The sequence below is a fragment of the Osmerus mordax genome, chromosome 20 (genome assembly GCF_038355195.1).
Source record: "Osmerus mordax isolate fOsmMor3 chromosome 20, fOsmMor3.pri, whole genome shotgun sequence".
Lineage (NCBI taxonomy): Eukaryota > Metazoa > Chordata > Actinopteri > Osmeriformes > Osmeridae > Osmerus > Osmerus mordax.
Window position 1 is genome coordinate 11371134 of NC_090069.1, and position 22018 is coordinate 11393151.

The 22018-nt window shown below is 40.5% G+C and overlaps 1 protein-coding gene across 1 annotated transcript in view; it reads right to left on the bottom strand.

Annotated features, from left to right (window-relative positions):
• The window catches only part of LOC136964282 (pappalysin-1-like), a 316793-nt gene that overhangs the window by 77900 nt on the left and 216875 nt on the right, over nt 1-22018 (bottom strand). Inside the window, exon 14 of the mRNA XM_067258338.1 lies at nt 5849-6017. Within this exon, the coding sequence (XP_067114439.1) occupies nt 5849-6017 (169 nt within the window). The remainder of the gene's footprint in view (nt 1-5848; nt 6018-22018) is intronic.

Consider the following 22018-nt stretch of genomic DNA (forward strand, 5'->3'; position numbering starts at 1 on the left):
CTATATGTATTGCATGTGGTGTGTAGCAGCAACAATATATAGAATGAAACTAGAAATCAATATGTGTGTGTACACACATAATTTCCTTTTGTGGTGGCAATGTGTACAAGAGTATGTGTGCAGTACATGTTTTACCTCACCAGACCAAGAGTGGTCTATGCATGTGCAAAGACATCCACTGGGTATACTGCATTAATTATATAAATGTATCCTGTGCATGTTTGTGTAAGTGTGTGTGTAAGAGAGTCTCCTGCCTGCCTGCCTGCCTGCCTGCCCAAGAGTTTGCCTATTTACATGTGTGTGTGTGAGCAATCCTTAAAGCGTTTTTGTTCCAGTGTCAAGCATGTGTGTGTAAAAGTGTGTGGAGTTTCCTTCTTTTAAAATCTTTACAGCTGCCTTTTTTTCTTCCAGTGGACATTTAACAACCTCTGGCTACTAGGTGTAATTCATGCCAGACTGCTTGCTCCATCCCACTTCCTTACCCAGGATGACACATTAGCCTGCAGTACAGTACAAAACACAAACTAAACTAACAACCTAAATAGATGGGTGCCAACTGTACAGTGTTGTAAGCAAAGAGACATTTCTGGTTAATTCCACTTTGCAGAGTGGTGTCAAATACCATTCGTAACATGTACTGATAAAAAGATCTGCTTGATGGCAATCCTCAAATCGTGCACTTTTTTAAAGATATCCTTTTTTTTACGAAAGTTCGGGTTTTGAAGAAATCACTCTGTGTACAGTATATATTTATACCATGGTCTGGGTGAATACTCGATTCTGATTGGCTGCAGGGGTGTCCATTATCAGGTGATATATTGACACCTATTCCAGCAAAACTGTTTGTTCACCATTCTAAATTATTGCACTGGCTACATAGTATGAGCCTGTACAAAGTGTCTGAAATAAGTAACCATAACAACAGGGACAGAGTCAAAGCCTAGCATGTAATTAGCTACAATGAGTGACTTCAATATTTCTTTTAACCTATTGTGAAAATGTTCCTTTTCTGAATTTACTGTCAGTGTCACGTAACCGCTCATCTCACATCCCATTCGCTATTCACTTCGCTAGCGGTCGGACAGTTCACGCCTCCACATAGTCCAGTATCAGGTGATAATGTAAACCTCGTCGGGCATTATCCTTTACATATATATAGGGTGACCAGGTGTTCCGCTTTATGCGGGACTGCACAGCATTTTTATCCCTTATCCCACATATTGAGACGATTTCCCGCATTTTGATTGACTCAAAAGTCCCTTCTCAGTTCATGCTCAAAGACTAGAGCTTGTCCATATGAAAACCTTAAGGGTTTTTTTTTACACCACTAACAAAATAACTTAATTTATAATGAATTAATTAAAGTCCAAGTGTATCATGAACCACAAGCAGAAATGGGAAATTAAAATTGCAATACTGTGAGATTATGCTTGTTGCTGACATTACCCATTTTCTAAAACTTAATTTAAAACTAAAAATGAATTTATCATAGAGAAGCAACATTCCATGTATAATGTAAACTTTCATTTCAATAAAGGTAGAGGTGAGAAGGACCATTGTATAATGTGTAACAAAGGTACTGTTTTCATGTCATTTCATTTAACAAATTGAAATGACACTAAGGTTGTTTTTATATAATGAATGGGCTAATGTGTGGAGTGGACTAATATAATCAGAAATATAATCTAACAAAATATGTAAAAGTGTCACCTTTTAGTCACACAGTAGCAAGACTAGACTGTCTTCCTTTTATCATTTAGCTTCATCCCTCTGTGCTGTCTTTTCTATTTCTCTCCCTTGGCTACTTGTTTTTATTCTTTTGTACTTATTATTTCCTTCAGTGCTAAATTTGTTTTATTGAAAAATTGCTCCTCTGTCCATCAAATTGTCCATCAAAATGTAATGTTATTAGATGTTCTGTGTTGCTGAGTGCTCTATAGAGTGAACTATGTAAAGTATTCCATGATAAACTATCTAGGGTAGGGGTGGGCGGTATACGGGTATGAACGCGAATACCGGTATTGCGTTGTGCCATGATATGGATTTTGCCATATCATGGATATCACGATATATTAATAAATGTATTAAATATTAAGTGTTTCTGTTTGGTATAAAATATAACTAAGTGATACTGCCTAGCGGGCTATTTTAAATGTGTATCTTTTACGACAACAAAAAAACATGCAGCACGCGCTGCACGCATTGTCCCAGCCAATGAAAGTCAACAAACAATCTAGCGCAACTACGAGGAAGCAAACATTCATATGAGTAAACTGCTTTTATTGGCAAGTGTAAGCAAGCGTTAATGATGTCTGAAAATAAAGCCAGTGGGGTTGATTTGCCGGACGAAATTGGTAAAAAAGGGGGCCTCTTCTGTTTGGAAATGGTTTTGTTTCAAGTTATCCGACATCGACCAACAAACACTACTCTGTAAGTTGTGTCGTCGAATTGTGCTAGCCAAAGGTGGAAACACTAGCAATCTTTTTCACCACCTGAAGTATAGGTTCAGCAGGCCCAGCATAGTTTATCTGGATAAATGTAATTGTAATTCTTAAAAAAAAAAAAAAACATAAATATATATATATATGAAATAACACTTTAGCAACTCTTAAGGATGGCAATGAACACATAAGAGCAGCCTACCATCCTTTGTAAAAAGTAATAGAAAGGAGAGTAGACTATAATAGTAGAAAGGAGGGTAGTAGACTGCAGTCTATGTAGGTAGGCCTAGACTATGTAGTCTGCTGGAATCACACACAAGGAAGCAAACCCACTGTAGCCAAGCCTTGACACTGTTCAGTCTGTCTGCATCTGTCTGTGTCTTTGCATGTGGGACATTCTTGAACGGGCAACTATGCCAGGAAATATGAAGGGTATACCTTGCTCCAAAGCAGTACCTGAATATTATCATCAGTTTTTCAGGTAATCTTGAAACACAAAGAATCAAGGAGGACTTTTTATTCAATTGTATAAAGTATTTTCATTGTTTAAAGTAGCCTATATGTTGACAAGCCTGTATATTACCTTTCCTCTGGCTTCCCCAATATTATAATGTACTGTCCCCATGGGTGTATCCAGGCCCATTGGAAGACTCAGGGGGTGACCCCATGGTTGAAAGTGTTTCTAAAATGCCCAGAGTGGCAAAAATTAGACCAAGTGCCATACTGTCTGCCATTCACATTGTGAAATATGCTTGAGTGCACAGGATGCCCCATGCAATAAATGACAGTGTGCCCTCTATAAATGTAAAAATAGTTCCTTTATAGTATAGAAAATGTGATGCAGTACCCTATAAGGTGCCCTTACAATGGCCTAAATTGGACTGTTCCCATGCCCTTACTTCCAATGTAAAAAGGTGCTGTTATGAAGTGCCTTTATGCTGCCCCTACATGACAGTGTCCCAAATGTTGCCCTTTCCAAAGAAGACAATTAGATTCTGTGCCCAACAGTCTCCCCTAATGTTCCCAGTAGGGCATGCTTTCCCAAAGTGAGGCTGTGACAACACTTGGCACAGCCACAGTCTGTCACTGTCCAAGCCCCCTCTGGATCTGTGGAGGCAGGCTATGTTAATTGGAAATACTCGTAATATAATAATGATAGTCATGCTGAGCAATTTTAAATGACTGTTCTGCCAAACAAAGTGTGCAGTTTGGGTCACCTTCTGATCTAAAAAGTCAGTGCTGGATCTGTGCAATACTAGTCATTTCAGTGAATCCCCATTTAAGTCATGGTTATCTTTCCCTTTTATCTTAAAGCTCAGCATTCAGCCTATCAGTTAATAAATGTGTGTGGCAAAGTTATTTTGAAGTAATTTTTGATTTTGTTCAAGATGTGAAGACAAAAACATTATTAGCCCACATCAAGTGCAATTAACCATGGCCTTCTTCAGTGTTTTGAATTTTATCCTACAATTTTCAATTGCTGCCACGTTCTTTTTTGGGCTATTATTCTCAATCTCCTGTTGAGAATATCGACCATAGACTAGCCTGTCAGAACGGTTTCAGACTGCTCATCAACTTACGCTAACTATCAGTAGGCCTAAATGCATATATATATATATATGTTAAGGAGATTTCGTAGGTCTACAATTTACGCATTTTAACGGTCGTAATGGTTTGACAAGTTGTCAGATTCAAGACCCTGGTATTGACCTTCCGAGCAGTGAACGGGACTGCACCCGTCTACATCAAGTCTCTCCTGCAGCCTTACACCCCCACCCGCCACCTACGGTCTTCTTCAGACAACCGCCTGGTGGTCCCACCGCTCAAGACCGCCCGGTCCCAACACAAGCTCTTCTCCTGTCTGGCCCCCCAGTGGTGGAATCAACTCCCCACCTCCATCAGAGACACTGACTGTCTCTCCACCTTCAAGAAAAGGCTCAAGACGCACTTGTTCCGGGAGTACAACGGTACTTAGGAACGGTTCGCTTGACCCGATGTTAGTTTCCTCAAGGATCACAATGACTCTTGCTTAGAGACTTGTTGCTCTTGTGGTTAGTGGTAACTGATTAAAATTTTTGGTTCTCGCTGTGATATATTGTTTTATTACTGTTGCTTGCTTTTTCCCACAGGTACACTTGCACTTATAGCTGTTCATGTTGTTTGGTTGTGACTTGTTTAACTACATGCTCTTATGGTTCTTCCCTTTGGCACTTACTTTGGTTGTTCACAATGTGTGCTTCATGTTTTGGCTACTCGCGATGTTTTTTGGCTATCTTGTTGTTATGATCAGTGACCTATGCACTTTGTAAAGCTCTCTCTTGGAAGTCGCTTTGGATAAAAGCGTCTGCTAAATGAATAAATGTAAAATGTAAATGTTAATTGCGGCAACATTGCCCTTTTTGGGAACAAAAAAACTCAAATCAATTTACGCTGCTGAAACAACACACCTCTGCTGCTTTACGCTATACTTTTTGCGACATAACTCCTCTTTTCGACGATCGCCTGATCTGGGCTGCACAGTCTAAGCTTATTGAGGTCTAGCTTGAATTAGCGTTGCCTGTTAGTGGAACGGAACGTTAGTGGAACGGCTTGAGGCTTAAGTCTAAGTTGACGTTTACCCAAGTGAGACTTATTCGTGTTAGCGCGACTTGCGTTAGCGACGTTGATGGAACACCCCCCAGGGCAGTACCGGTTGAAACACCATTCTAATTTAAATCCTGTCCACATTTGGCCTGAATGCTGACATCCTTGAAAATGTTGCTGGATAAATGTATGACACTAAAAGGACAGAATGTATCACTCACAATATACACTATACATTCATTCATGCACACACATCAAATATTTGAAATGTGTGTATACTTGTGTACTGAACACAACACACCATACACACAGAGGCATGAACAATAATAAACATACCATGGAACGTGTGCCTTATTACTTGTGTGCCTGTATGTAAGCTACAGGCAACTTTTTCTCTAATCATCATCAAGATCCATAACTACTTCCACATGTTCATCTTCATCAACATAAAAGGATTTAAGTACTCTATTATGTTAATTACCCATGCAGAAAGGAGGGAAAGCTTCGACTGGAATCCAGACCAAAAAAAATACATTGTACATTGACTTCCTTAAAACTTCTCATTCTACTCTCCACTGTTCATGCTTTCTGTTATCATCTACAGTTCTCTCTCTCTCAATTTGTATAATTTTGTACACATACATTCTCTTTTCTGGAGCATTCATTGATTAGATTGCAACCTTGTAAACATGGCTGGAAGAGGGTTTAAGCAGTAGCGCTGCCTCTTTTATGAGACCTCTGTAAGGTCCTGCAACCTCTGAAGATCATGCGTTCTACTATAAAGTAATCTCTGCCTAATGTGTTTGAAAGTATGTGCTCACTACCTTGGTCTTCATGATGTCATCATCCCTGTGGATTTGTAGGATGTAGCCTGAGTTGCAGGTGATGGTGCAACGTGCGCCGTTAAAGTAGCCCAGACTGCTACACTTGAGCTCTGCATTGCGGATTGGAGGCTCCTGGCAGTCAATGGCCTCGCACGAGTAATGGACACAGCTATGAAAAAGACATAGAAAAGAGACCAAGAGAATGACAACACACGTGAAGATGAGAGAGGAATATGAAGGATGATTCTTGCTCATTCGCAAAAACACACAAACACACTCGCACACACACTCAAGAAAGTATGGTTGTTATCGTAAGTGGCCAAGAAAAACAAAGGCAAGGGAGGTAGGGCATTGGCTTATTAAGTGTGCTTGCTCTCAGCACGGCACACTACTGTTCTCAAATATATATTTATTATTGACACCCTAACTCGCCCCAATTTTTTTTGACTATGTAGACATGAAAGGTGTCAAAATGTTTGTCACGTTTACGAAAGTGTTGCTATTACTTACTGAAGGTTACGATGCACAGTTTAGGACATTAAGGCCGAATCCCAATACTCTGTCTTACCCCTACCCCTTACCCCTAGCCCTTAGTTTTGCGCGTTCCTGTGAGAGTAAGTGGTGTCCCAATACTCTTTTTGATCGAGGGCTAGGGCTAAGACGAAGGGGTATACACCCCTTAAAACCAAGTGAGCTCGGGAGCTTACTTGAAACCTAGGGGTATGTTAATACTGCGCTACCTGCAACAATTGCGGACATATCATCCAGAGTCCCATAAATGTAATATTTTCGTCTTAAATAATTGATAAAAAAATTATGACAGTCTTGTTTTGTGCTCTACACAGTCCTGTACATATGTATTTGCAACCATGTTCTTAATTGAAACGTTTTTTTAAATCGCTAGTTTGCTATTCTAACGTTACATTGCTGATTTGCACAACAGTCCCGTATTTCTCTGACTAGCATGTCTACAGTTTTAACTAAACTCCATTAGCAGCGAATTTTGTTTCATATCAGTGCATAACACTACTCGCTTTTTAGACATCGATATACGTAACCAAGTGGTGTCTCATTTCATAGGGCTATGTGGCCCTTACCCCTCAGTTTCGAGACACAAGGGCTAGGGGTAAGGGTAAAACATTGGGAGTATTGGGAAGTCTTTGTGGCAACAAGAGTCACAAACATTGCTAACGTCATAACGTAACAAACCAGCTAAAATTTACAGACGGTTAAAGTTTGGTTCAGTTCAGTAACTACCCTATAAACACACCCATGTGGGGCCCATATGTGTTGGATATGGGCTGGTGAGTGGGCAAGCCCTGATGGGCTGAAGGTGGGCCTCACATGGGTCCTAGCTAAAACCCACATGGGCAACCCAGGTTTCTCCCATCTGGGGACCACACTAGCTGGGCCCCATGTGGGCTGATTATGGGTCCCTGCTATTCTACCGATAAGGGTAATAACCATATTATTATTATGGGCTAACCCAGCCCATACAGTTCTTTGAACAAGCTACAATAACAAAGAGACCAGTAATAGAATTACCTTTTTATTTACGTAAAATTAGGAAAACATGCTTTTGCTCAGTGTTCCCTCACTGTCACAGACAGAATTAGTTACTTTCCACCTCAAATGAGCCTGAAGTCTTTGTTGAAGGGTTGCCTGTCGGGCCTGTATATTACCCCCCTGGTTCCTAGCACCAATGAGCCACTTGGAGACCGCCTTCTCGGCATTTTGCAGGTGATTTGGCTGGTCATGGCGTTTTTCTAGCATCCTGCAAGAAACAAATATAACGGTCACTTACTTCATATGTGCCAACACAACTCTCAACCAGGACTGTAAAAAAAAGCACTATATAAATTAAGATTATTATTAGAACTACACACATACTCTTGAACACACAAAGTTAGGCAACTGAGAGACATGTGCGAACACACTGCCCAGCCTGGACAACAAACGCTCCATAAACAATATTTAAAATCAACATCTTTATAACGTTAGGGTATTGTGACACCTTTCTAGTATCAGTACAACTTAAAACATATCCCCATGCACACCTACCATATATTACTTCATACAGTTTTAAGGCCTTGAACTCTCTTTTCCCGTTTCGGCCCACAAAGTTGTACTGCCTGGATAGGACATTGGAGGAAGGTCATCATCCTTGTCATGCCTCGTCAACAGTCCCCCCCCCCCCCTATGTCAGTCACAGCTGCAACCTGAAGGGTAACAAAGGCAATACAAAGCAAATTTATCTATATTTCTCACTGGAGTAAACCACTCAATATGAACGAACTGCCAGAAGCTTGGGTGTGAGCATATTTGGGAAGTTTCAGATCAAATTCACTGCTAGCCCCCCAATAAAATGTAATTGAGTTGCACTACCCTAGACTTAACATACATACCATACCATTTCTTCCATGATTTCCAAATCACTAATTGTCTTTAGGGGGAAACCCTCTGGGGTAGAAGAGACGGTGGTGCCAATGTTGCCATGCTGTTTTAGAAGCGTTTGTAGCATCCTCCCTTGGATTTTTTGTGTCTCTTTCATCTCCTCAAGGAGTGTTAAGATGCTAACAAACATGTTGTCCCTGATTTCTCTTCGAGGGGTTTCTGGTGACGTGGTGACGGGTTGAAACATCGGGCCATCTAAGGTTACCCAGAGGAGGTGGAAGTGTAAGCCTAGTAGATGGAGGCAGTGGAGGTGATGACCTGCGGGTGGATGGAGGTGAAGGCCTGATGGGGCTGCCGGACCAATTGTCCTCATCCTCACTGGACAAAATCACCTGCCTAGAAATGTATAATATACAAGCACAATCAATGAGTTAAAGCATTTTAAAAACAGTTGGTTCAAAAATATATACATTTTGGACAACAGGTGACACCACTATACACAGGGTTCGTACACATGTCCACCAGAGAATTTCCCATGATTTTTTTACAAATTTCCATGACCTTATAATCCATTTACATTTTTACATTTACATTTAGTCATTTAGCAGACGCTCTTATCCAGAGCAACTTACAGTAAGTACAGGGACATACCCCCCGAGGCAAGTAGGGTGAAGTGCCTTGCCCAAGGACACAACGTCATTTTGCACGGCCGGGAATCGAACTGGCAACCTTTTGATTACTAGCCTGCTTCCCTAACCGCTCAGCCACCTGACTCCCTCCCCAAAACATCCCTATTCCCCAAAACATCACATCAACTAGCCTACGAGAATAAAAAATCCATTCTTTCAAAACAGACCTTGGGAAATTTGAATTAAAATTAAAGTTTATCTACAGATTTATAATACATAAAAAATGTTGGCCAACACTGACACACCATCAGATACATCAGGCTATATTTCAGCCCATTACAAAAGAACTAATGACTTGGGCCAAAAATAACCTAATTCACTGACCACTGATCTAAGTCCATTCTCTCCCAAACAATGATACAGCAGTACTCATTGGCACGTTCAAGAAAACCGGAGGGAAGGCATCAGACAAGAATATTGACTTCATAAATTAAACTCATCTGTTCAACGCCATGCTTTAACCAGGTTTAATTACCAAAGCTACACAGCTACCTCACTGGTTTACATTCGCTTAAAGCTAGCTAGTTCCTGTCCTCTTAACTAATACTCTCCAAAAAAGCTTTTGGTTAACATCATGTGGTAAAAACAAAATATTATACATAGAGGCAGATTCTTACCTTCCTTCTGTCCACACGACACCGTCTTGAACTTGAGGATCCTTAACGGACAGCAGAGTACTACTCAAAGGCGGCAAAGTTGTTGCTGGGCAGACTTCTTTCTTTTGCTCGGTGATGGGGGAGGAGCTTTCCAGATGTGCACTGCACAGTGGAGTGCGCACTGCTTACTTTAGGGTTTGAACATTTTGTGGGGAAACAGTTAGCAAACGTATGTGTTGAAAGTAGTATAGTGCTTAAGACCACTATTAAATTGCTATGGCTACCCTTTTAAATAGCTTAATAGCCTAATAAAATGTGTATAAAAAGTGGACCGGGCCCATGCAGTGGCAATTGTTAAAAATAGCATCCATGTCTGACATAATCAATTGTGAATATCTTAGGAGTGGAGCCCAGCTGGAGGCCACTTATTTTAGCCCAGCTACTGCCCATGTGGGGCCCAACAACAAAGCCCACTCTGAGCCCATGCCCAACTGAAGCCCAACTAGCCCAAGTGAGGTCCATGTGGGCCCCAACAGTACGTGTTTGCAGGGTAGTTAGCTAAAACTGCAAAAAAGACAGCTGCAGAACATAACACCACAGGCCAGGGTAACATCTTATATGTAACTAACAATGTTTCCTATGATAGGGGAGAGCGGGGTAAGTGAGACATTGGGTAATGTGAGACACCCCATGTATCTAGGCAACGGAACACATTTGTGGTCATGTGACCATTATGTTTTCAAGCCCGTCCCATTCCCCCCTTGCCATGAAGGTGAAGTTGGTGCTGGTGCTGTGGTAAGTATGTTTTTTCACAAAAATGTGTTTTTTGCATGTAAAAGTAAATTTTCTTTCTGTGAACTTAATCAACTGTTGTGTGTAGCAGAGCCAACAGACAAACCACGTACCATCACACCTTTCCCCTACCCCCGACAAGAAGAAAGGGTGTTTTTCCCCCTTTTGTCCTTATCTCCAGAGCAGGAGCTTCAAAGCTTCTGGCCCAGCATGGGGTCAGAAGGTAGACCAAAATGGCCTTACAGTATGGAGACAAAGGATTTTAAGGAAGAACTAACTTTTCTGGATTTACAAACATATTCTCAAGGACTACATGGCTCAGGGACACTATTTCAATGACAGTAGTTGATGTGTTATAATGTATGCTTTCCCTTTAATGCTGTGTTGATACAATTTGATGTTTTAATGTAACTTACTTTCCTGTTATGATAAATCAGTCAATCTTGATATCAAAATGATTCGAATCTACAAACTAAACCATTTATGAATGTTGTATTGTTATATTTTGAAGTATAAGCAATACATGGACATTTGAAATAGCTGAACTCTGAAAAGTTATCAACCACTTCACACCCATACGTCAATCTCAGGATGGACGCCCAGGTGGGACTAACTGACCAATCAAAGAGTTCACCTCCAAAAGGATACCCCTCTTTCGCAAGGATTATAAAACCTCGACGCACAAGCAATCCTGGCTTTTTCGCAAGGATTCACCGGAAGTGTTCGCGACACATCTGACCTATCCTTCTCAATCAGCAACTCACTGGACCACTAGGAACTTGAACGAAAGATTCCTTTGCTCTAACCGTTTGACAACGACGAACGGAACCTTGACTCTTCTTCTTCAAACTGACAACAGTAACTGCGATATTGCTACATTTCTTACTTGTGAACATTGGCATATTGTGATTTAATTTGTTACGTTTGATTTTAGTTTGCAAATGATTTAACCTAACTTTCGTTAGGATTAGTTAACATACTCTCCCATTGTTCTCCAGAAGCCTATCTCTCTCTCTCTCTCTCCCCTCCCCACGCGCTCTCAACCTACCACCTTGTACCAACCCTCATCATAGTTTAGGACCTACTGTATACAGTTCAACTCAACTCACTTTCAACTAACCTATAACTTCTCTGGTATTTGTTCATTATAATTACATTTCCTTAAATAAATCATTGTTTATAATACTCGCGTTATCCCACGTTATCTGATCTGCTCTACTTTCATAGAATTCACTACTTAAGATTAGACTGATTATTACGAAGGCTATTATTTCAATATTATTCAATAAGGTTTCCTCTATCCCTTTAACAATAAGAGGTGGTGCCCCCAAGAACTACATACTTTATCATAAATTAAGTATTGCTAATCTTAAACGAGCGAACCCCGCTACATGTGTCAAAACAAATTGATTCAGGTAGAAAATCTTATATCATACATGTCGATGAACTTCCAACATATAAAACAATGTGATTGATGCTAGCTGAAGATTAGCCTGAATTGCTAAGAGATGTTGTTTTTTCAAAAATAGTGGCTGTGGGGTAAAGTGAGACAAATGCTATGGGGTAAAGTGAGACACTGTCCCACCATAAAGCACAAGTTAAATTTAGTCTTAATCATATTTTAGTGTAATATTACATTACATATGTTTTGTTGGGTGTGCTCAAGCCTTCGGTGAGACACATATATATTTATTATTATTATTTATTTTCGCCCCCCTAAGGATCAGTCAATATTTGGACTACATACACAACGGCGGTGTCAAAAGGTTCGTCTTGGTAGCGATTGCGTTGGTTGTATTTTTATTTACGTTCCGTTGCATGGTTTAAGTAGAAATTGCGTTTTTGTGGTGAAAAGTGAAGCTAACGGTGGCTAATTTGCTAGCCACAGTCACTGACGTTACTAACGTCACTACCTGTAGCAGAACATTCGTTTCACATCTGTTAACTTGGGGGATAGCTAGGCTAACTATAGCTTTACTGCAAGGCAGCTGCAGGAACGCCACAAGCAAAGAGGCCAGGGTGATAACTATTTTACTTTGTGATGTGAAACACAATTATGAAATGTAATGTACAATATTAGCTGATATTATTAAGGAAGTAGGCCCACATCTACTTTTGGAAACGGTAGTCTACTATTTCACTGAAGCATTAGCATCATGACATTAGCCTCTGTTGCCCGGGCAACACATACTACAGTGGTCTATGATGCATCTGTTTTCAATCTTTAAAATAAACATTCCTCACAAATACATTTTCGTTGTAGGATTTATTATGACATTACATTACAAGTAAACGATTTGTGGGTGAAATTATCATTACCTGTGGTTTCAAACCAGTGTTGCTCACTGCAATGCTGTAGCCTACGCGAGACACTACAAAAACATCTACACAGCTGTAGGAAGTCAAACGGCGACAGAACATGTTCGGCACTCCCCTTACTTAAATCAAAAGTCTATCTAACTACTAACCTGAACTTCATTGCCACAGCCTAAACGTTGTCAATCTGTTCATGAAAATAATTAATTTAAGCCTAAACCGTACAACGGAACGTTAAATCCAATTCAACCAACGCAATCGCTACCAAGACGAACACAGCAGTAGTCTACTAGTACTGTACCGTAGTAGTACAATTTACCGGGGCAGCTTCTCCACACAGGCCTATATCGCATTTTGCGTTGTTACTGACAATGATCGCTACCAGTGAGCTTTTTATGAATGAGCGATTTTCCACTAAATAAATGTCAAGCTTATTTACGTTTTGGGGGGCATATTTTCAGTTAGCAGATGGGACTGTCTGAATCGCGATTCCATCTTCTACTGCCGGGTAACGTCGTAGAATAATCTTCAAAGGGGGTTCTTTATTAATGAATGAATGCAATGAGTAGGCTACATGCCTGAAAATATCACGAGAAGGGAAAAACTTAAAATGACGTTTAAGTCATAGAGATTAGGTCCATTTTTACACCGGTCTGCCAAATTTATTCGTTTTGATTCAACGATGAGGCTGCCTCTTGCAGGGGAAATGAGAAGACATCTATTTCATTCTACACTTCACTCGTATTTTCAGTTGTAAATGAGCAGCAAAAAAAAATGCTTTTAAATCTATTTAATCTTTATAAATAATAAGTATGCATTTTCATATCAAATATACAGAAATCAGTTGTAAAAATGTCATTCGAAAACGGACCCCTGTGCAACCGACGCAAGCAAGCACACCCTACAATTTCCCCAGAAATTGTACCCTCTCTAGTTTTTAATGTCAAGCCATCTTGGCAAGAAACTACATCAGGAAGACAACCTGGGGCCAAACACCCCTCGCAGAGATGGAGAGTGCAGCCGCTGAGGTCATGCAAGGAAACAAGTCTTTAAGTTGGAAGGGATAGAAATATTGACAAGACAAGACAACCCTCAAAACATTCATAAAGAAAAAAGAGAAAGGACAAGTACAATCAGTAGCCTGGGGTGCAGTAGCTGAGGCAAAGAGAATTATTCACAGATGAGATGGAGGAGGAGCTTGCCAAAAACTTGAAACGACTAGCTGACCAGTTCCATGGCCTTGCTCCAGTTAAGTGCCGTGAACTGGCATTTGAATACGCAGAGAAAAACAATATCCTTGTCCCTGCCAATTGGACAGAGACACAATGTGCAGGTAGGCTAGGGTATGCAATAGATCACATGATTCTGTAGGTTAACTTAGGCCAACTGATCTTGCCACAAAGCTAAATCTTATAATAATGAATACTCTACTTTTTGGGAGTAGAGTGGTTTGGCAGCTTCCTAGCACATCGCCATCTCTCTGTCCAAACTCCAGAGGCAACATCACTGGGAAGAGCTACAGGTCTAGTCCTGTGTTCTGAGTCCCAGACTGTTCTAGCTGGTTCTGATTATGGTCCCATGACTGTGTTCTAGTCTAAATGGTTCGGCTTTCGGAGTGTTTAAATAAATGTGCTTAATTGACCAATCCCCATGATTCTGTTACTAGTCCGATATTAGTTTTGGAATGTGTGGTTGTCAATCTAGCTATCAGGATTTTAACTATTACAACATGTGTTGTTATGGTAGTTTTAAAGTGGAAAAAGTAAGTTGATTAGTTTACCCCCATAATTTATCTGGTCTGTCTCACTTTACCCCTAAGCTGGGGTAAAGTGAGACACAAGACCACTTTTTTAAAAACAATCATATTTTCACTGCCCTTTGTCCCAAAGACATTCTGATCATTTCCATTGCTAGGAAACATCCTTAATTAATGGGAAATGTGTACATTTTACTGATATATCATTTAGCTCGCCTAGAGGGGAGCAAATGTAAAAAATGTCTCACAATACCCCGCTCTCCCCAATTAGCGCCCTGTATTTTTGTCCGTTTTAGCAAAAAGTACTTTTACGCTAGAATACTTTTCTGTAAAACAGAAGTGGGCTCCCCTTCTTTCTGGTAAGCAATCCAACACAGAAATAGTTAGTTAGTTACCCCGGTGGTCTGAATCTAGAAGCAAAACTGAGTATGGAGGAAGAAGCAAAGCAAAATGACTACAGCTGGCATCTCCAGGTGAGCCAAATGATACATTACGGGCCCTATTTAAACGATCTGAAACGCAAGTATCAAACGCGAAACGCAAGTAACTTTGTGGGCAGAACTCGGGTGCTGTTGCTATTATATCGGCGGGATAAATGAGTCTTGCGACCGACGCAAATCTAAAATGGGTCGGTCTGGAGATGCTACATTACTCATAGGTGTGGTTTGGGCGTAATGTGCAGTAAACCAATCAGAGCGTCATCTCACATTCCCTTTTAAAGCAGGCACGCTTTTTCCATGGCGGATTGCTATTAAAATGGCGGATTTGCCAGGCGCACGGCCGAGGAGACTGACGTTCTCATCAGGGCCGTAAAAAACAGAGAAGTTACATTGTATGGGGATGGGAGAAACCCACCCAAATTAGCCTCATCCTTATATACCTATGTGTCTTGCCACTATTGGTCAAACAGGTTTGATCCGTCATAACTGCAATTAGCCTGAATAATTTGGGTAAATGTGTGGGTAGATTTATAATTATTATTATTATTCATTTTATTTGAATTGCACTTTATATTAAAGCAATCTCAAAGTGCTACAGAGCATATAATAATGCTAATTAAAAATTTATCAAAGTTAATAATTAAAATTAACAAAGATCAAAGTCAATAAATAGTTTGATCAATCAATCTTTATTTATATAGCGCATTTTATACCAAGAGGCAGCACAATGCGCTTCACAGAAGGTAGGGGTGGGGGGGGATACAAACATTTATGATTGACAGTTAATTTCCAGAGGGAAGCAAAAAAACAGATCCCCCATCTAGGCCAATATAGGAGAACTGTAAAAATTCTTCCCTGACCTCTCTGAAATGAGACGATCGAGCACTCTCCTGGAGAATGCGAATTGACAACATATTACAAAGCACACACATAGCATGAATGATACTACATCATAGTTAAAAGCAAAACCTATAAAACACATTCATGCCTTTTTTCACAATGACTTCCCTCGTGTGGTAATATTTTTCCTTGAAATTATGTATGGTTTGCAAAAATTGGAACTGCTGCATCTGTGTAGATGATAGAAGCAAAGTGTATGCACATTGTGCACACGCCACATTATGGCCAAGCATGCACCCTTAAAATAGCATCTGAATAACGCGCCACTGACTTCAAACTAAGTTTTTCCTGGTCTCTGTCGGAATTGTTTTCTGAAACTGGAAAATAGCACCAGGGAGGGGGAGCATGCGTGGCGTGAGAGACCGGAGATGATAGAGCTCTACAAGCTGCGGGCACAATTAACTAAAATATATTAATTGAAACTCGTCTAAAACTCGTCTAAAACGATTGGACACATCATCCGACATGTTCTTTATGCAGAAAAGGGAGTTAATTTCTGGCATATGAACACTAGATCAAGTAAAAAGCCAGCCTACAAACGCGGCCAGATGCCTACAAACGCGGCCAGATTTGACGATCTGGAGTCCAAGCTGGATAAACTTTTGGACATGCAAACAGCAGCAAATACACTTATGGCATCATAGTTAAACGATTAGACTCCAGCGACAAGAAAGTGGAAGTAATTACTCACGAGGTACATAAGCATGGAGTCCAATTAGATGTTCACCAAACTACAATCGAGACACTGAAGAAAGACCTTGAAAGAAAGACCTGGTGGAACATATCGACGTACTTGAAAACAGGCAACGAGAGAAGAATCTTAAAGTTTTGGACGTACCCAAGAATTCGGAAAATCCACTTGGAATGATTACCTTTTTGGTGAATCTGTTCGAGACTGAATGGGGCCTGACGTTGAACGAGACGGATTTCGAGAAGGCCCACCGCCTGGGGTCAATGCAATTACGTCGCCCCTGAGTGATCATCTTCAGAGTGCAAAACTTCCAGACAAAGTCGAAGATTCTGCACGCCATCAAAGAACGACAATCTAAAAAGCAAGATTCTGGAGAAGAGTCCCCGAAGCCCCCGACGTATCGGATTATTCCTGATAGGTCGGCCCTAGTGAGGAAAAAGAGGGATGCGTTTTGGCCTCTAAGGGAGAGACTCCATAAACTAACAACTAACAACTAGGATTAAGTACCCGGCTATGTTGGTCGTTGTGGACGGTAAAGAGGAATGGAAGTTTCCAACGGTAGAGGAAGCTGAAACTAAAATGAACATCCACTTAGGCCTTCGGGGTAACCTGGACACGGTGCGGTGATAAGATAAGTGGAATCTGTTATCACTGCTTCTTCCTAAAATAATCTATCTTGCATAATAGCAATCCTCCGTTTAACCTATCTCAACCGGAGGATTTTCTTTTTGTTTTCTTTTCTCTTGTTTGTTTTTGCAAAGGACGTGTTGATAAGACACAGGATGTCGATGTATAGGCTGGTGTAAACCTAGAGATCTTGATTATGGATTTATTATTAGGTTTATTATTTGGACTTCTTTGTTTGACTTTCTACTCTTTGTATGGACTTACTAAGACTAAATAGCCTACCTACGGGCTTTGCTGCACAAATATCAACGTGCCTTCTTGACTTTCCCTGAAGCGCTGGTGATAGGTGCTTGCGAAAGCCCAATACCAATGAACTGAACTTTGTGGACCTTATGCGCCAAACCTGATGTTACTGTAGCTCTGAGATTATAGCCTAAGGATGCTTTGTCAGCCAGTGATTGAGTGAGTGAGTGAGTGAGTGAGTGAGACTGTGACTGTATGTATGTGGGACGACATGGAGTGAGTGAAGCAGTGAGTGAGACTGTGGGTGTGGGAGGGTTGTCCATTTATTACCGTTATTTGTATTGTTCATTTATTATTAAGGTTCCTCCGGTAGGAGGGAACCTATTGTATTCGTTAGTTTTATTATTATTATTATTGTTGGAATGCTGCTTTAGCATTCCAAGTATTGTTCTTTGAATCTTTATTCAAATTCTTCACATTCTTCTTCTATTTCTTCCTTGACACCTTTCAGCGCCTTCAAATCTTCAGCTATTAAAACCGTCCAACTCTTGCCCCATAGAGACCAATGCAAATCTGGTGACAAAATCGTCAGAGAAAGAAAAAAGAACAAGATTTTGAAACTGCCGGTAGAGTCGTATTTCTGACCGCACAGACATATAAAGGACATCTCTGGTTTCGACAGAGTCTTGGGTCTCGGAAAATATCCTTATTTTTTGGATTGGACGTATAGTTTTGCGTCTAGGTTAACTTGTTTGAGGTGTGGATTCTAGCTACATTTCTGTTATTCTCTGCCCTCAGCGCGTTAGCAATCATAGCGCGTTACGCCTGGGACACACTGGCTGCGAAGCGCCTGGACGCGCCGCGCAGCGCCACGATCGGCTACGACTGAGCAAAAGCTGTTCACACCAGATGTGCATTTCTCCGCGCCGGTCACCAAGTCTTTCAGCTACTCTGAGCTTTCCTTTACGCTGACATGGTACATAAACATGGCATTGGCTATATCCCAGCATTGATCCTTATCTATCTTGTCCTTGTAAAATTGTTGCTGACATACAACAACTCCCTGTGCTTTTCAACTTCGAGAATTCATTTGATGCTGATTTGAGAAATCTACTTGGGGGTTCTCTCTCGGTAGGCTATGTCTGCTTGTGTGTTGTGTGCAACGCGTGACAACTCGTTTCTCTCAAACACCACACCACAGCAACATTAGCGAAGCAAACAAAAGTTGAAAACACAACGACATTAACAAAAACGAAACATTTATAAAAAACGCTACATTTCAAAAAACAATCTACTACTTACAACACAACAGCATTGGTTCACACCACCAACATCATAGGGCGTCAGGTGGCTGAGCGGTGAGGGAAGCGGGCTAGTAATATGAAGGTTGCCAGTTCGATTCCTGGCCGTGCCAAATGACGTTGTGTCCTTGGAAAAGGCACTTCACCCTACTTGCCTCGGGGGGAATGTCCCTGTACTTACTGTAAGTCGCTCTGGATAAGAGCGTCTGCTAAATGACTAAATGTATAAATGGATCAGCCGAGAACACAACAGCATTAGCCGAGAACACCGCAGCATTAGCCGAGAACACCGCAGCATTAGCACAACCGTTCTCCAGAACACTGGTCTGGAGAACGATTTGGTGTGAACTTGAAATGCAGCGTTTCTGCAAATGTTGTTGTGTTTCGTGCTAATGCTGTTGTGTTCTCTGCTAATGCTGTTGTGTTCTCGGCTGATGTTGGTGATGTGAACCAATGCTGTTGTGTTGTAAATGTAACGTTTTTATAAATGTTTCGTCTTTGTTAATGTCGTTGTGTTGTGTGTTAATGTTGTTGTGTTTTCAACTTTTGTTTGCTTCGCTAATGTTGCTGTGGTGTGCACCCGTGGGCCACCGTAGAATATACTACTTCTACTACTTCTACAGTTTAACAGTTCAGCTTTCAGCTTCTCCCACATTGTAGGCTATTTAAGCTCTTAGCTTTGTTAGATGATGCAGTTCAGCTTCTACACTGCCTCTTGAAATTCTACTATTTCTTCGATTGCTTCACAACGTTCAAACTTATTCTCCCGCATTGTATTTAAGCACTTAGCTTTGTTAGATGATGCAGTTTAGCTTCCACACTGCCTCTTTTGTGTGACTCACACATTTTTGAAATTAATTTCAGCTTTCAGCTTGCGGGTATTTTCTAATTATGTAGCCTATTTTCAGCAATTTAAAAACAAATTATTCATATTTCAGCATTCCAACGCATTTTCTGCAGAAAATGCACTTTCTAGTTATTATTATAAATCTTCTTCTCCTTGCGCCACAATAACTCAACATGTTATTGGTAACACATTTTCTAATTTGGCACATTGATACTACATCCAAGTGGGTACCCCCACACCAAATATGGGACACCTTCGACTGTAGGGGGCGCCACAGGCCACGCCTAAAGTCCGATTTTCAAAGTGATGGCATTTCCACCCCATTGCACCAATTCTTCTGAAACTTGGTGTGCATTGCTCATTTTTCATGAGAAACAAAAAAGCCTCAAGGACCCATAAGGTCCGCCATGATGGATTTTCCTGTACAGTGATAATTTGGGAAAACCTTCAAAATTCCTCTTCTCTTGAACCAAAGCTCTAATTGACTTGAAATTTGTAACAGATATGTATCATGGATGTATCTAAAAACGTTACTTAAGACAATTGAATCAAATACAAAATGGCTGTAAGGGGTATACTTATGTAAATGTCCACATTGCCTCAATACGTTTGTGTCACTAAATCAAATGTCATTTTGAATGATGGTTTTTCAAACCTAATAGGGTTCAAGATGACATCACTCTGAAGTACCATAAACAATTTCACCTTGGTATGTCAAAATATGATTGAATTAGAGCTGTTTCAACCTTGGCTGAATCTAACAACGCTTACCACAGGAGAAACAGCTTACTTTTTCATACAGTAACTGAACATGACAATATTAAACACAGAGAATAGCTCAATGGGCTGGGACGGTGACCTGCTAAGTATAAGGTCGTAGGTTCGAATTCCCCCATAGTGGTTGAGCCTGTCTTAAATTTGAATATCTGTTTAGTTAAACAGGATGACATCGTTCTGAAGTACCATGCGCAATTTCACCTTGATATGTCAAAAGATCATTGAATTACAGCTGTTTAAACTTTGGCCGAATCGAACAATCCGTGCTACAGGAGAAACGGCTTCTTTTTTTTGTACAGTAACTGACCACGTATTCTCATCCTTGAGGGTAGCTCAATGGGTTGAAAGGGTGTCCTACAAAGTGCAAGTCACAGGTTTGAATCCAGGCACAGTCTTTTGGCCTGTCATAATTTTGATTACTTGTTTAGTTAAACAGGCAGACATCATTCTGAAATACCATGCGCAATTTCATGCAATTTCATCTTGAAATGTCGTTTCTTAACCTTTGTCCCAAAGCTGACCAAAAACTAATACTCATATCACGCAGTCGGAGCACAGCTAGATAATCAGCGTTAGCACCCTTGGGTACCCAGCATGCAGTGCAGCATGTCAAAAAACGCAAAGACTTGTGGAAAATAGTTTGGTTACAACAGCCGTGCGAGGGATTTCAGTTGTTGTGTTCGTTCAGTTAGATGTTTGTAATGTTATTGTTTGTTAGTTAATATAATATTGTTGGTCACCCTGATGTGTAGCAGAGAGGCTAGAGACTGACTAGTAACCTTATGCTCATGAGTTCAAATCCCCGTTCAGCCTATTGTTGTTGGCCAAACATGAAGTAGTTTTGCGAAAGATGAGGAGTTTATTAAATACGTAATAAAAAACATTAATGAAGTCATAACATTCCTAACTGATAGTAAGGAAAAGCCACCTGTTAATATTATATGGGATGCTTTTAAAGCATATATTAGGGGGATCATTAGCTCCTTCTCGTCTAGAAAGAACACAGAATTAAATAAAAAAGTTAAACAATTAGAGACCGAAATCAGTCAAGCAGAACATTGGCATAAGAAATCTTGTCTAAAGTATAATATGGAACACTTGCAAAGATTAAAGCTAGAATATGACCAGCTGCTGCTAGAAGCTAGCTAATGTTAGGTATAACATGAATAAATTAAGCTATACATCATCAAATAAGACCGTGAGGCAGTTGTCCGCATTGGTAAAAAAGATGTCTAATAGAGAGACTATTACACTAAAAGATCCAGTGAACAATTCTGTGGTTAGGGATAACAAACGTATTAACCAAAATGTTGCTTCCTTTTATGCAAAACTATACTCTACAGAAATTAAAGGTCAAACAGTAGAACAAAATAATTTCTTAAAATCAGTTCACAGTAAAAAGCTATCAGAGCAACATTTAGTCATTTAGCAGACGCTCTTATCCAGAGCGACTTACAGTAAGTACAGGGACATTCCTCCGAGGCAAGTAGGGTGAAGTGCCTTGCCCAAGGACACAACGTCAATTGCCTGGCAGGGAATCGAACCGTCAACCTTCCTATTACTAGCCCGATTCCCTAACCGCTCAGCCCCCTGACTCCCCCAACACAAAGCTCTTCTGGCCAAAGATATGTCCTCTATTAAAGAATTAAAAAGGCAATTGACAGCTACCCAAAGGGCAAGGCTCCAGGGATGGATGGGATACCAACCGAGTTTTATTCAACATTCTGGTCCCATTCTGGTTTCCGCTTTGGTGTATGTTCAGTTAAAGAGTGCATTAAACCTTCTGATTTCATACCAATAA